General features: G+C 39.8%; 1 protein-coding gene and 1 pseudogene across 1 annotated transcript; both read left to right on the top strand.

Moving 5' to 3' along the window:
- Window positions 1–3229: 3229 nt before the first annotated feature.
- Window positions 3230–5530, top strand: LOC145501808 (uncharacterized; annotated as a pseudogene).
- A 71-nt stretch (window positions 5531–5601) lies between these two features.
- On the top strand, window positions 5602–6107 carry LOC145501807 (uncharacterized). Its single transcript, XM_081481198.1, has 2 exons — window positions 5602–5893; window positions 5986–6107. Exons 1-2 carry the CDS (start codon window positions 5602–5604, stop codon window positions 6105–6107), a joined length of 414 nt encoding a protein of 137 aa, XP_081337324.1.
- Window positions 6108–15353: the final 9246 nt, after the last annotated feature.

Below are 15353 nucleotides of genomic sequence, written 5' to 3'. Positions count from 1 at the left end.
TGTAAAAAAAAAAAAACTTGAAACTTCAATCGGTACATACAGTATTAAATATGGAAAGATGAACATAATTGTTTCGAGTAGCTGTATTAACGGGGTGGGGTCAAATTTCATGACTGGTCTATTTTAAGTGACTTCTTAACAAACACAATTGCACTTCTGAACAACTGTTCTTTAATAGGCATTCGAGATGTAGGTATAAATGTAAAAATAGCTGAAACTTCAATCATTAGATATCAATCACTCAATCAAACTTTACTTAGAGAGAGTTTACACTAGATAATGAATAAAACTAATAAACCTGTGGCCCTTGATTAAGAATTATAAAAGATTTATTATAAATATTTTAAAACCTAAATTAAACATCTAAAATTAAACCAATATAAGAACATGATTTAAAAACTAAGTTAAGAAGTATTTACTCGACATTAACAGTACTGTACTTAGTCTAAAAATAATTGTCTAAAGTAGTAATAGATGTCCAAGAGTAGCAATTAAATGTAGACATGATGATAGATGCGAATGCTGCCATAACACTTGTTCCGCAGAAAGCCTTGTTGTAAATAAGCAATTCCCTGGGGTCACCCTCCTAGTAGGAGTTTTGCACGCATGCGCAGTAAGACCTGTTGTTTCGACCACGAGGTTGCGAGTTGTCGGCCATTTTGAAAAGTGTACACGTTTATCTCCTCGGAAATGAAAATGTTGTATGTTCTAAAGACTGAACTTTTTTGCTGACCTTTGAACCTGGAACATACGGAACATAGCTGGTAGCAGAGCGAGGTTCTTGGAGAGATTTATTCGACATGGAACGACGAAAGAAAGAGAAAATGCAATCGAAGTGCAGGTACACGAGGTCCAAAAACAAGCTCATGATGGTGATGGAAGGAGGGCTGTCGTCAAGCATGCAAGTTATGGAGAGTTTGGATGTATTTTCTTGCGCTTATGAGGACGCGCTTCGAGTCTGTGAGAATTTAGGAAAGTGTTACGAAGATATGAAAGACTCGGGAAATTTCAGTGCCCTTTCGAACGAACTGGAAGCAATTGAGGAGGATTTCACAGAACTCGAAGGACTTGTGAGAGGATACTTGAGCAACGCGAGCAATGCATCGGCCAGGGAGCAAACGGAGCGGCTGAAAGAAGAAGTATCCAAGCGAGAAGTAGAGCTTGGTCGAATTGAACAAGAAATCGAGCGAACGTATGCGGAATGCGAGAGACAACTCGGACAGAAACTTGGTAGCGAGAAGCTTCCGATAGAACCAGACCAAGAAGCGCGGGAAAATGACCACAGTGGCGGCCGAGAACAAGCATCAAAGAAAAAATCGGGAGAATTAAACGAGTGCCTGTCGTCCAAGGAACCGATAGAGGAACAAAATTGTGGTGTTCAAAAACAGCCTGTTGTGTCTTCGTCTACGCATGTGCCAATTATTTCGACTGCCGTTGGAGAGATGTCCGGACTGTCTCCGCTTTCGATGGGCGGAGTTGTTTATTCGTCTACTCCGTTTACTCCGTTTTATCCTCCATGTTCAGTGGCATCTACATCTATGCCCGGTTTGGTACAACAGTACCTTCAGACTAGCTCAGCAGCCCACTTCAGTTTTACCTGTTGTTTAGGTTGGAAACTTTGTGAATCGGTCGGATTACTTACCGTTTACCGCAGTAACTGCGTCCTCACCGAGTACTATGCGTTATGTTCCATCAGCAACACAGCAATTACCTCTCAGTGGAGGCCAAGCTCACTTAATGCCTACTGGGAACAGTCAACAGCTTTCGTCCTCAATTTCAGACCAGATCAGCGCTGACTCTGCTTTACTCAAAAGAGTTACCATTCCGAAGTTCTTTGGCCAAAAGAATAACTATGAAACGTGGAAAGCGGCGTTTTATTCTTGTGTAGATCGTACCAAAGCATCACCTGAGTACAAGCTGTTAAGGTTACGTGAATGCCTTCAAGGGGAAGCCCTCAAAGTAATCGAGCATTTGGGCCATTCTGTTGCTGCCTATGAAGCTGCAAAGTCTCGACTAAAGCGGAAGTATGGTGGGAAACGTAGAGCTCTCACTCTTCGCCTTGAAGAACTGGATGCCTTTAAGCCATTAAGAGAGGACAATGAGAAAGACCTGGAGAGATTTTCAGGGCTGCTTGAAGGAATTGTTGTGAACTTGAAGGATGCTAACCAGGAAGACGAGCTAGGAAATGGATCATTGTACATTACTCTTCAACGGAAGTTCAACAAAGGCCTTCTCTCTAAGTACAAGCAGTGGATTAGTGACAACCATCGCATTGAGAATGTAGGAACACTGAGAGAGTTTGTTGACAGAGAGTCTGAGTTTTTGACCACAGCTTCTGAGACCATAACAGGTGTCCTCAGTGGGTCCAAGAGAGAGAGAACCTTCCTAGCTGAAGTAGTTCCGGAACCTAAGAAGAAACAGGGGAACAAATGCAAGTTGTGTAAAGGATCCTATGGCATGTGGGACTGTGAGAACTTTAAGATGTCTATAGACATGAGGTGGAATGTCGCTAAGGAGCAGAAATTGTGTTTCAGATGCCTCAGTAATGGACACCGCAGAGAAGCATGCTCTCGGAGCAGAGTTTGTGGGTTAAATGGATGTCGCTTTCACCATCACCGGATACTTCATGAAGATCCAAAGAAAGAAGAGAGGACCGAGGCAGCAAACGTAGCGATTCGCAAACGTAGTTGATTCGTAAAGCACATTGCAAGTTGGTGCCACCGCGGAAGGGGAGTCTGAAGAGAGAACCCACACTATTACTACAGGAACTGGTGCAGTGCCTTCGTCAGGGTTCGTAACCTTGAGAACAGTTCCTTTCTATGTAACTAATCATCATCGGAGAATCAAAGTGAATGCCCTTCTTGACGACGGAAGCAGTAGGACTTACTTAAATAGTGACATTGCAGCAGAACTTGGTCTCGAAGGTAGACCACATGAACTAACGGTTAGCGTATTGAATGAAAATCAAGAAACGTTGGCCACCTCAGTTGTGGAATTCATGATCAGCAGTTCTGATGGAAAGGTGTCCAAACTAGCCTCAGCCTATACAGCCGAGAGAGTGACTGGAAGTATGCAAGTGGTGGACTGGAGTAAACATAAGCACAAGTGGAAGCATCTGAAAGGCATCAAGTTCCCTCAGGTTGGACCAAGACCGACTGTTGATCTTCTAATTGGTGTGGACCATGCAGACTTGCTGTACTCGTTGGAGGATCTCAGAGGAAAGGCAGGAGAGCCCATAGCAAGACTGACTCCGCTTGGCTGGACGTGTATTGGGACCCCAGAAATCCCCACGGAAGAAGTTCAGACAAATCTTACATTTTTTTCTGAATGACATGCATGAATTGAACAGTCTTGTCCGCCGTTACTGGGACATTGATGAACCTAAAGAAACTCTGGTTGTCAGACCGGATGAGAAGCTTGATAGGGACATTGCTGCTAAGTCCTTGACCTTTACTGATGGCCACTATGTTGTTGGCATGCCTTCGAAACAGGATCGACCATCGTTACCTGACAATTACAGCGTGGCCTTGAGTCGTCTACAGTGTACTGAGAAGAAATTGAAGCGGTCCCCAGAACTCGGTGAAGTCTACAAAGAAGTACTGCAGACCTATCAAGAGAAGGGATACATCCACAAAGTCCCACATGAAGAGGTCAAGCCTGATTAACTTTGGTGCCTGCCCCATTTCCCAGTCTTGAAGCCTGACAAACCGACCACCAAGACTCGTATTGTGTTTGACGCGTCAGCGAAATTCAGTGACGTATCTCTGAATGACATTGTACTCCAAGGGCCTAAACTCCAGAAAGACTTGTTTGGGGTACTATTGAGATTTCGCCGCAATCCTGTGGCTCTAATGTGCGACATTCAGGAATGTACCTGCAGATTAAGCTAAGACCTGAAGATCAGCCTTATCATCGCTTCTTGTGGCGAGACTTGCAGTCTGACCGAGAACCTGACGTCTTTGAGTTTGACAGAGTTGTATTCGGTGTGAACTCGTCCCCATTCCAAGCACAGTTTGTTGCTCAAGAACATGCCAGACAACGCCAATCAGAACTTCCCCTAGCGGCGGAAACTGTTTTGGAAAGCACGTACATGGATGACAGCATGGACTCCGTTCCAGATGTCAAGACCGGTGTAGAGTTGTACAGCCAGCTGTCAAGATTATGGGACTCTGCTGGGATGCATGTCCGGAAATGGCTATCAAACGTGCCAGACGTTTTACTGTCCAATCCAGCTTCAGATTGTGCGACCGAAGTCGACCTCGACAGCGGAGAACTGCCCTCTGTGAAGACACTTGGTGTTTTGTGGTTTCCCATGGAGGATGTGTTCAAGTTTCAAGTTAACCTGCCTACCAAGAGCAATGATCATACGAAGCGCAGTTTCCTAAGGAAGATAGCCACGTTGTTTGACCCTCTTGGTTTGCTGTCGTCGTACACAATGCGTGCCAAAGTCCTGATTCAAGAGATGTGGGCAAGTAATGTGGACTGGGATGAGCCGGTGGATAGAAGACTGTCGTGGAAGGCTACAAAGTGGTTTGATGAGCTGTCAGTACTACCCACCCTTCACATTCCACGATGCCTGAGAAGCACCACTATAGTAAAAAGCATAACTTTACACACGTTTGTTGACGCATCTCAAGAAGCGTCCGGCGCAGCCTGCTACACCAGACGTCTGTATGAAGACGAGTCTGTTTGTTGTTGTCTTGTGGCTTCAAAGTCTCGTGTTGCACCACTCCAAGCTGTAAGCATACCGCGGTTAGAACTGATGGCGGCTGTAGTAGGGCTTAAGCTCAGCGAGACAGTTGGAAAAGTCCTTGCCATTGAGAGTAGTCACCGAAGCTTCTGGTCTGACAGCATGGATGTGCTTTACTGGATTCGCGGATGCAGTCGAAAGTTCAAGCCATTTGTAGCTAATCGCGTCGGAGCAATCCAAGCCTTGACAAGTCCAAATCAGTGGAAGTGTGTGCCAACCGGACAGAACCCAGCCGATCTACTGACCAGAGGAGAAAGTGGCTCTAAGCTGTTGACAAAAGAGAAATGGTGGAACGCACCAGCATTCCTAAAGCAAGATTCAACTGAGTGGCCTGAGACTAAAATTGAGGTCAAGAAAGGACCAGACATTGAAGCCCGTAAGCAGTACCAAGAAGCAGAACAAACAGAGACGCAGACATTCCTTGCTCTGACCAGTGAAGGCCGCCTGCAGCCACAAAGATACTCAAGTTGGAGTAAGCTCACCAGAGTCACCGCGAGTGTAGACCGTGACTTTGGTGGACCTTTCATGATCAAACAGGGGAGAGGGAAGACACGCCAGAAGAGATACCTGTGTCTGTTCACTTGTCTAGAGACTAGGGCTGTGCATCTTGAAGTAGCATACAGCCTTGACACTGATTCATTCCTAAATGCATTCTTTCGAATGACGTCACGACTTGGTGTTCCCAAAGATGTTGTTTGTGACAACGGAACTAACTTTGTTGGTGGAAGTAATGAGTTGAAAGAATTAGAAGCCTTAGCCAGAACAAGATCCAAGATATAACATCGAGCCACAGAATCAACTGGCACTTTAACCCGCCTGCTTGGCCGCACTTCAGCGGTGTGCATGAAATAATGATCAAAGCGCCAAAGAAAGCCATTTATGCAATCTTGGGTTCTGCGGATATCACCGATGAGGAACTATTAAGTGCAACTGTTGGCGCAGAACGCTTAATTAACTCTCGGCCACTAATCTATCAATCAGCCGACCTATCGGACCTTGTTCCTCTCACCCCAAACCATTTCCTTCATGGGCAAGTAGGAGGAAGATTTGCACAGGACAGTGTTGACACTGAAGACTTCAACCCAATAAAGAGGTGGCGTCGGATCCAGGAACTTGTTCGCAACTTTTGGCATAGGTGGTTGCGTGAGTGGATTCGAGTTTGAGTGCAAGAAAGAACTGGCGCAGAGATCAACCTAATTTGAAAGTTGGCGATGTGGTGATTGTAATGTCTACAGAAACTCCGAGAGGAAAATGGCCCCTGGGACGCACCATCAAAGTGCTTCCTGGAAAGGACGACCAGGTCCGAGTCGTCGATGTTCAAGTGGGAAAAACGGTGTACAGGAGACCAGTTGTGTAACTTTGCCCATTGGAACATTGTTGAACATTAAGTGACTTACTAGTGAACTGTGAACTTTAACCTCAGAAGTTTTGAAACCGAACCTTTTTTTTTTCAGTGTTTTTTTAGTTTGTGCAATTTTGTTGATATTGTCTTATCAAGGAAGGGGAGGATGTTCCGCAGAAAGCCTTGTTGTAAATTAGCAATTCCCTGGGGTCCCCCTCATAATAGGAGTTTTGCACGCATGCGCAGTAAGACCTGTTGTTTCGACCACGAGGTTGCGAGTTGTCGGCCATTTTGAAAAGTGTACACGTTTATCTCCTCGGAAATGAAAATGTTGTATGTTCTGAAGACTGAACTTTTTTGCTGACCTTCGAACCTGGGACATACGGAACAACACTACTGGAAAAAAGACCTGAAAATATTTCAGGCTCTGAACGGGATTCGAACCTACGACCTTTGCGCTACCGATGCAATGCTCTCCCAACTAAACTCTCAAAACCACATGAGAACGGTCGTGTACGGTGGGTTGGCCCTTTATGTTCAGTGGACGTAATACTCGGTTCAAGTATGTGAATTCCATAGTTGTAGATGTCCAACAGTAGCGATTAAAAGTAGAAAAAAAAAAAAACATGGAATAGAAAAACCCTGTCCTTAAGTTGACTTAATCTAAAATGTTTGTTCATATAACAAATTCATAAAAATATTGACAGTTCATTTATGTACTCAGGGTGGTACCCATGATCCTTTTGTATGCAATTAAGCACCTTTATATCGGATTCTGTATAATATGGCACCCATCCTCAAGTGTTAAATAGATCTATAATGCTATGGCGTCGCTGTGTATCAAGGATAATATATAGATTTAGCCGAGCCTAAAAGTGGAACTCCTCAGTATTTTTTCGGAATGCTGTTACTAATGAAAATAATCGAACATGTATGTGAGGTAAATTGCGAACTATTTAATAGTTTCAGCTGGAAATAGGATCACATCAGCAGATCGAGGTGTAAGATGGTGTGATTATGAAATATAGAGCCATGATTTCAAGGATTTCTGGGAAGCCACTAAAAATCTTGATCACATAACAGAACTGTCTTCTGTGCTTTTTGGTGGCATTTCCTGTTCTTTCCTACCTTATTCAGAAAGACAAGACATTGTTATTAATCATTATATTCTTTCTTAGTTAACATGGGGACTCCCACACAAAAGAAGTTTAAACATTTTTTTGTTGTGGGGACTGATTGAAATGCAGCGGTTACAATACTCAATCCCTAAATCTCTACCAAATGAAATCTCGCAAAAATACCAAAATAGTATACATATGTGAAAAGTTGGAAAGTTTTGTTTTCTAACTTGTCCCCAAAGATACATTTAGCCATCTTCACTTTTGTCTGGAGTCTCCTCCTGCTGAAAGGGTTTGCAATAAGCAAAATCACTCTCGCATGAATGGTAATTGTGATATTTTTTTTTGGTGATCATGAATACTTGCATAGGCTTCTAATAATAATTTTATTATTCAATTTCCATGTGATTTGTTCTTCTTCTTGACTGAGATTGTGGACTACAGGAGCTGTTATTGGGTTCCATTAATTAATTTTGCTATGATTAAATTATACCAAGAATTATGCGCAAGCTAAGAGTAAGTTATATTAAGTACATGTATTTTGTCTGCACTACACAACCAAATACACTCAAAGGTTATCAGGCATGGGTACATTTGTCAGAAGAGCCCAGCATATCCAAGATATGCTTTGATTGACACATCAATTAAGATAATTTACAGCAAAATGGATAAACAATACATCAATATCCTACATGCACCAAACTGGACATAGGGGTTACGAGGCAATCATTTAAACAACAGATTGAAATAATTTATAAACAAGAGAACACTATTTGTACAACAGTAGAGAACAAATTAGCCTTATTGGACGTTGCAAATGGCAAGGCTGTCTGTCTCCATTTCGTGTTGGCAAAATATTAATTTATGCCATGTCCAATGCAGATTATCACAAAATTGATTTACAAACACGATAAATATCACTTTAAAGCCAAAAAAGCAATTATTTAAATAAACCATGAGTAAATTATCTCTAAGAAAAACTGATTAATTTAACAAGCACCTTAAATAATTAGTTAATATATGTGTTTCTTAATAATGTAATACAGTGTATCTGTCACAATGTTGCAGCCATGATATTACAACACACAGGATGGGTTGCAGAACTCAACTTCTAAGCCAGTTTATTCAATGACCTTGGTGCAGAAATTATAATCCCATCAAGTTGTCTGTAAATACAGAGAAACCAAACAAATCATTGCAATCTTAAGTAATAAATTATTGAACTCTTTTGCATGTATGTACGGTGTATGTTCCATTAACATTGGGGATCTCTCAGAAGCTGCATCCATCATAAATTAATTTGTTCCTGCATGCATTTGTTTATAGAACTTTTCACACTTTAATATCTCTGTCATACTTATAGTGATCTCTGTGTTCTACAACAATTAGTACACAAGAAAAATACACTCAGTAAGATATTGTTTACAATAAAAATCAATGCCTATAAGCAATCATAACGACTTTAAATTTATATTTCTTCAGAAATATCTCACCAGGCCATGGTTGCTTTGAAAATCTTTGATGTCTTAATACAGGCTGCCCATGTGTAAACTGTTCATATATTGAATGACAGGAACAGACATGTAATCATACTGTAGCTGCTACTTGAACACCACTGTTATTCAGATAAAAACGTATCGATTATAATTTATTATAATCTTTACACACAAACAGATGACATTCCTTTCTTTGATATACAGTGTACTTCACTGTTAGTTGTTTACTCAGTGTTAGTGAATCAAATGCTAGGGGCTGGTACCCCCGGGGGGGGCACTGCCATATATGGGCTATATAGGTATGTGCCGCTGTGAAGGGTATGGTTTTCAAGCAGTTTACTCTAGGATAGGGTATATAAATCAGAGCGTTTGGGTCTAGAGTAGGATATCATTTTCACAAAATTGACTAGTTGGTTGAAGATTTTAGTTAGACTACGGAAATCAGGAATTGCCACTCAAAAATATAAAAAAATCAAATCAGCAAGTTTAAATTTAGGCAAATCAGCCTCAACAGTGTTGATAGATCGGGGGATTTGGGGAGTTTACTCTAGTATAGGGTAGCAAAATTCAGCTGAACTAGCTTTAGTATAGGCTAAGGGTTCCAGGGTCCAAGCGGCACATCCCCACCCAGAAATTCCCAAAGTACCTCCCCCGGGCTGGTACCCCAACTTTCACAGTGGCAGGCTCTGCCCTGAGATGCAAAGAAAACTTACTAACTGAAATGAACTTGGCGACTTGCTTTTGAGATCAAATGCAGTTTGCTTTAAACAAGAACTTGGAACATTGCAAGTTACAACAATGTGCCCAGTCCCAATCAAAGGGCCATCCAGGCTGTTTGGTTGTACATATAACTGTACAACTGCATATGAGTTCAGCTTCCAAAAGAAAATCAGAGTTTGTCAGGATAAATACTGATGTTCTTGTTTACTACATGTAAATCTGAATGTACAGTACCAGAAGATATTCACACCCAACACCCATTCATGGCCAGTCTTCAAAAATTCCAAATTAAAGTATCAGGAAGATAGAGCTCTAATAGAGAAAACCTCCATGTGGGGTATGAATCTTTTCTTGAAGAAAACAATGTCTGAGAAATCATTAATTACAAAATAACGTTTAAGAAATATCTTACCTGGTAATTCCAACTTTCAGAAAATTTTGTAATCTAGACTGTCTGGCTACTTCATATATTTGACAAGTTGACACTGGGCATGTTTGTCAATTTGTGGGCTTCAACATCACATTACAATAGTAGCATTGGTCAACTAAAAACAGCATAATTTGGTTAATTAATATACACTGTACATCATTACGTTGAAATATTGGTGAAGATCGTTGCACACCAACAGATACAGAACCATCACAGATATGATATGATATTCTTAACCTCTCCGAAATTTCAGATTATTCAAGATTAACATGCACATACATCATTAAGGACAACCCTAAAAAACTGATTCCGGAAACCGGAATCCGGAACTGGAAACTAGAATCCTGAATCCAGATATTATGAATGATGATAGAAATAATTCACTTCAGCAATGTCTAATAAATAAATATGGGGAAAACTATTTTGCTGTTATTTACTTTCTTGGCTTTACTTCAGCTACAAACTGTAATTGCTAAGAAATTTTTGACTAGTTCTGAACAACCCTTAGCTATACATCTGGCCCAATTGTTTGAAAGCTGGATAAAGCTATCCATTGAGTAATCACTTTCCAGTCAGGGTTAGTGATTTTTCAGGTGGATAGAGTTACTCATAGCCTGCGAGCAGGTTCTACTATCTGTCTCTAGTGCCTGAGCAGGCTAAATAAGTGTCTACTGTTTTTCTGCATTGGCATGTCAGCGAGTGCCTTCATGCAGCTTTACTGCTCATGCCCCCGGCCCAAACACAAGAGCCTGCTCAAAGGCTTAGTTACCCATCTTTTGTTCAATCTGGCTCTGGTGAGAGTGCAGTTCTTGTCTAGATCAAATTGCTATGACAAGACTGGTGAGTAGCACAATAACAACAAGCTATTTTGGTGAGTTTCTGGCAGTCTTTAAGCATCTTTTAACAACATGTGGTCCGATCTGTTAGCAAGTGAGAAGCAGACAGAGGTAAGTGTGCAACATTTCTATAAATTGTTTTAATATGATGGCTGCCAAGAATACGAAATGCTGATTTGTCACAGTATCAGTGTGGAAATAGTGTTGATCCGGAACTAGTTTGGTATCTGTTGGACAAATCAAATATTATATTAAGATGAGCCAGGTTAGCCTTTGAACTTTGAAAGTGGGGGGCGTGACCGTCAATGTACAGGGGGCTGCCACTGACAGACATCCTGTTCTCTATGACATTTTCTATCTTGTTCAGTATCTACTAGACATAAAGGGTAAATTTATACCTCCGGTAAATTGCAGATCACTTATTAAACAAAATGGCAAGAAGATCTTTTAAATCTTATAACCGCGCTTTTAAAATTTAACTGTTTTGTTAATACTACAGTCACAACGAAGTGCACATTCCAGAGCAGTCCTTGATGATTCATTGATTACTGTAAACACATCACTTGATCAACACAAACTGTGTCATATCTTATTGCACCATCAGTCTTAGCCTTTACGAAATCTATGATGGTTTGCTCGGGACATGCCCATGAATGATACAAAAGGAAACGAGTGTCACGCTATTAATAATGCTTTTAATAAACAGCTTTCTTCCTGAAACGTCAAAATTTAATTTGCTTGCGCCTTGAAGTGGTCACGCAAGTCACACAATCAGGGGGGTTTACGTTATCCACAGCTAATTTTGGAACGGTTGTGTTTTTTCTCCTAGCACTGACTTAAACGTTGCAAGTTCCGGCAAGCTCTTGTTTACCTCGGCAAATACTTAATTTTTCTTCAAATCTCTTAACTCGCTGCGATGAAACAGCCAAAGAATTCGCTTCATTTGCCGAAACCCACAAGAAATACTCACAAAATTGCACATAAATTAATGACCATCGCTTCTGGCAAAATAAACTTGCAAAGTAAACATGATCTTACAGTGCATTTGCCATGTAGCGAAAATGAAAGCTGCAATGTCAGCGCATTCCATGGCTGACGTAATACCCTTTTTTAGCGTTTTTAGCGTATTTATTATTTCCCTTTGAATCCAATGCTTCGATAAAACCAGAAGAAAATATATATTATACACAAATAAAGAAAACAATATCCGTAACATTGTCCTTGTATTAACGTTTCAACAGCTTATGGCGAATAAACATCACAGGTTGCATGATTCAAAATTTGGCTGAGAGGAAGTTTGGGTCTGGTCACCGACCACAAAAAAAAAAAAAAAAAAAAACACTGGTAGAACACGAACTGCGCTCAGCCCATGGCCGTGCAGTTAATTGCCAGCAAGCTTATTTTAGACCCTCTCAGGGTGCTTGGAATTAAATTATGACGCACTTTACTAAGATTCTCATAATTATAGCCCTCACTAGAAATAACGGTTGCACGAATTTCGACAGATGGGGAATTTTTGCGTCAGTTTGAGGTCCTTTTTACTTGGCCGCTTATTTTTTACAGGCAAAAACCTCAGCAAAACAATTTTCGAGTATTTGAACAACTTGTTTTCTTCGATTTGTGGATTCTGGTTTCCGGTTACTGGATTCCAGTTTTTCATTCTGGATTCCGGCTTCCAGTTTCTGGGTTTTAGGGTTGCCCCACCTTTAACAGAGTGTTTGCTTTACATTCAGTTTACACATGGCTGTTATCCAGCATAGGCAGACTTATAAGTTTGCCTTCAAAAATAAACTGCAACAACTATTACATCTTTCATCACCTATTCTTGTGATGAAATGACAAAAAATCCAAGTACAAGAAGTCAAAAGCATAAAACAAACTTACCCGGTAATGCTTACAGTTCCTCTTACTGTCTGCATATGCCTTCCATTAACTGGTACTGCCTGGACATTGTGCTCACTATTTTTGTGATCACACCTTAAAACATCACTGTTATATAATTTGTCCTGAAAAAGCAATGCATGAAATGTTATGCCTTTGGCACTCACCAAATACCTTTACATGATGTACAAAGTACACCACATCAACATTCACAATTCTCTTTACTTTCACTGTAACTTTTTTTATGTCATTTTCCCTAACTTGAAGACAGGACTTCCACATTAGGTGATAATTTGCCTCTGAAATCTCTATGAATTCACAGGGAGTGATAACAATTAAATCGTGACTAATTTTAGCAAAGGAGGCGTTCAAATGTCAGATTTTAATGTTAAGTTTATAACTTTACATTACTCTTCGTATATATATATAACCTCTCAATAATTGCACCTGTAGACAGAAGGTGTGCTGGGGGAAGAGATGTTCTAAACTTTCTGAACTTTTCCCCCTTACCTGTAATAGGATGACTATTATGAACTACGATTCGCAACCAACACCAACATCAGGTTATGTATACACATGTATATTTTGTTGTCTCCTGTAATCATAAAAAAATAAAAATTTAAACCCTCCATAAAGTTCATACCCAATAACACTGCCACATGTAGCGCTGTTACTGGGAATTAATTTAAGTGAAACTGTTGAAACAGCTCTGTCAAAATTGTTTCTAGCAGTTAAGACAGGATAACAGAATATACACGTAGTACACAGCAAAGGCCAGAGATACACACATGTTGGTTATTAGTTAGGATTTTGTGAGCTTCTGTGCTAGGTATGGTGGAAAATAATGGACTATCAAAAATGAAGGTTCCTAAGACATTTTGACAGCAATGAGAGGAATGAATATATAAATTTACAAAAGAAAGAGAAGTTCTTGCCCTGTCCAGTTCTCTGTCATAAAAATATCATTTACATACATTTATTACATATGGTTTGTGTTTAAAGCTGATATAATGCACACTCTGATTGGCTAATTCTAGTGTATTATTTACATTTACATGGTATACGTCGGTAAAATCATAAAACATCACATGTGACTAAAATAAAAAATAAAAACTAAAAGGAAATGCCTACATGTAATTCATAATAATTTAAAAATACTTAACACTAAAACAGATCTAATTCTTCACTTTATTCAAAATTATGCCCATGGGTCAATTACGAGCATGCTAAAAGGTCCTAACACAAAGTAAAAGGAAATTAAGAAAACTATTGCTTTTTTCCTGAAAATTGTAGCGACTGAAAACAATGATTGAACACTCTGAGAGTGCATTCTATCACCCTGACAAGATAAAATTTAAGGAGAATAGAGAATTCACGAAATTATATTACAAAGGAATTGGTACTGGACAGGACAAAGGAAACAGCCAGGAAGAAACTGAAACTTTCTTTGACGAGCAAAAAAAGTATGCATGCACAACAAAGAAAACAGTGAGTGACATTCAGTTAATGAGTTACAATGTAGTTAATAACAAAATTAGTGTGAAGAAAAGAGCAGAGAGAGAGAGTGTGTGTGTGTGGAGAGAGGAGAGCGCTCTCACCAACTAAATTGTGTATGTATGTATGTATGTATGTATGTATGTACGTAAAACTTATTTCTATTACCGAGAAATGGTCAGGGCAAGAACTTCTACTCCCTAAATTTTTTCTAAGTATGTAAATGTCATTTACACTGTTCAATTTACCGAGTAAAGCTCTTCGCATTTTTTTTTTTCCATTAGTACTATCTCACTTTTGAGGGACATTTCCATATTAAGTGTAAATACTGCATATTTGGGGAATAACCCATGTACCCCCAACCAAAAGCAGTGGTACTAATAAAATGAAATAGTAAATCAAAATGAAAGTAGAGCTTTATTTGCACACAGGATTTACATGCACAATCGTCTACTCGACATTTGGACTATATAAGCATTTCACCAAACCGAACTAATTGGACAGACAACAAAATAAAACGAGGAAATCTACATTATAAACACAATAATTATGCATATCACTTCATCTGAGTATCAAAAGCAAATCCTTCTCATTGAAAGGTAACCGAATGAAAGAGAGGATAAAGAAAATCGTTTAACCTTGCAGTGTTAAAAGTTTAATAATTATTCACGCTTAAATTTGAATATTACATTGTGCATTTTTGCCGAAGGCTTAATTTAGCTTTGCAGTCATTTTATCGGCGGTAGCTTTGCCAGTCTTCAGCCAAATTAACCTGGGAATTCACCCAAGCATTTCGCCAAACCGAATAAACTGAACTAACAAAACAACAACAGAAGAAGAAATTCTAGCTGTCTACGAGGCGGTTGTGCCAACTAACACAGAGAAAACTTCAAAACTCGCCCGGCCGTGTTTACAAATACGGTTTTGGTTAAGCTTATTTTTAGACGTGAGGTTATAAGCTTAGGTTGACGACGAAAATCGACAGAAAGCTTAATTTGTTTACAACTTACAACCTCCACAAAGCGATTCACTTGCTATTGTTTAGAGATGAGAGAAATTAAAACGATGCAATTTATAAATTGTCTCACAACATGGCTTCAAATAAGGAAGACTTTCAAAGGATTCCAATTGAAAATAAGCTTATATCGCTGAGGCAACTTGTTAATTTTCATAGCAAACGCAACAGCAAAAGTCACTTACCGCAAGTTAGCAACATCAGTTCGGCCAGTGTAAATCTTCCAGGCAGAAACTTGCAGCAAAAGTTGTGAAGACTGAACTGAACTAAT

The sequence above is a fragment of the Orbicella franksi genome, chromosome 10 (assembly GCF_964199315.1).
Source record: "Orbicella franksi chromosome 10, jaOrbFran1.1, whole genome shotgun sequence".
Lineage (NCBI taxonomy): Eukaryota > Metazoa > Cnidaria > Anthozoa > Scleractinia > Merulinidae > Orbicella > Orbicella franksi.
This window is presented reverse-complemented; position numbering and strand designations above follow the sequence as displayed.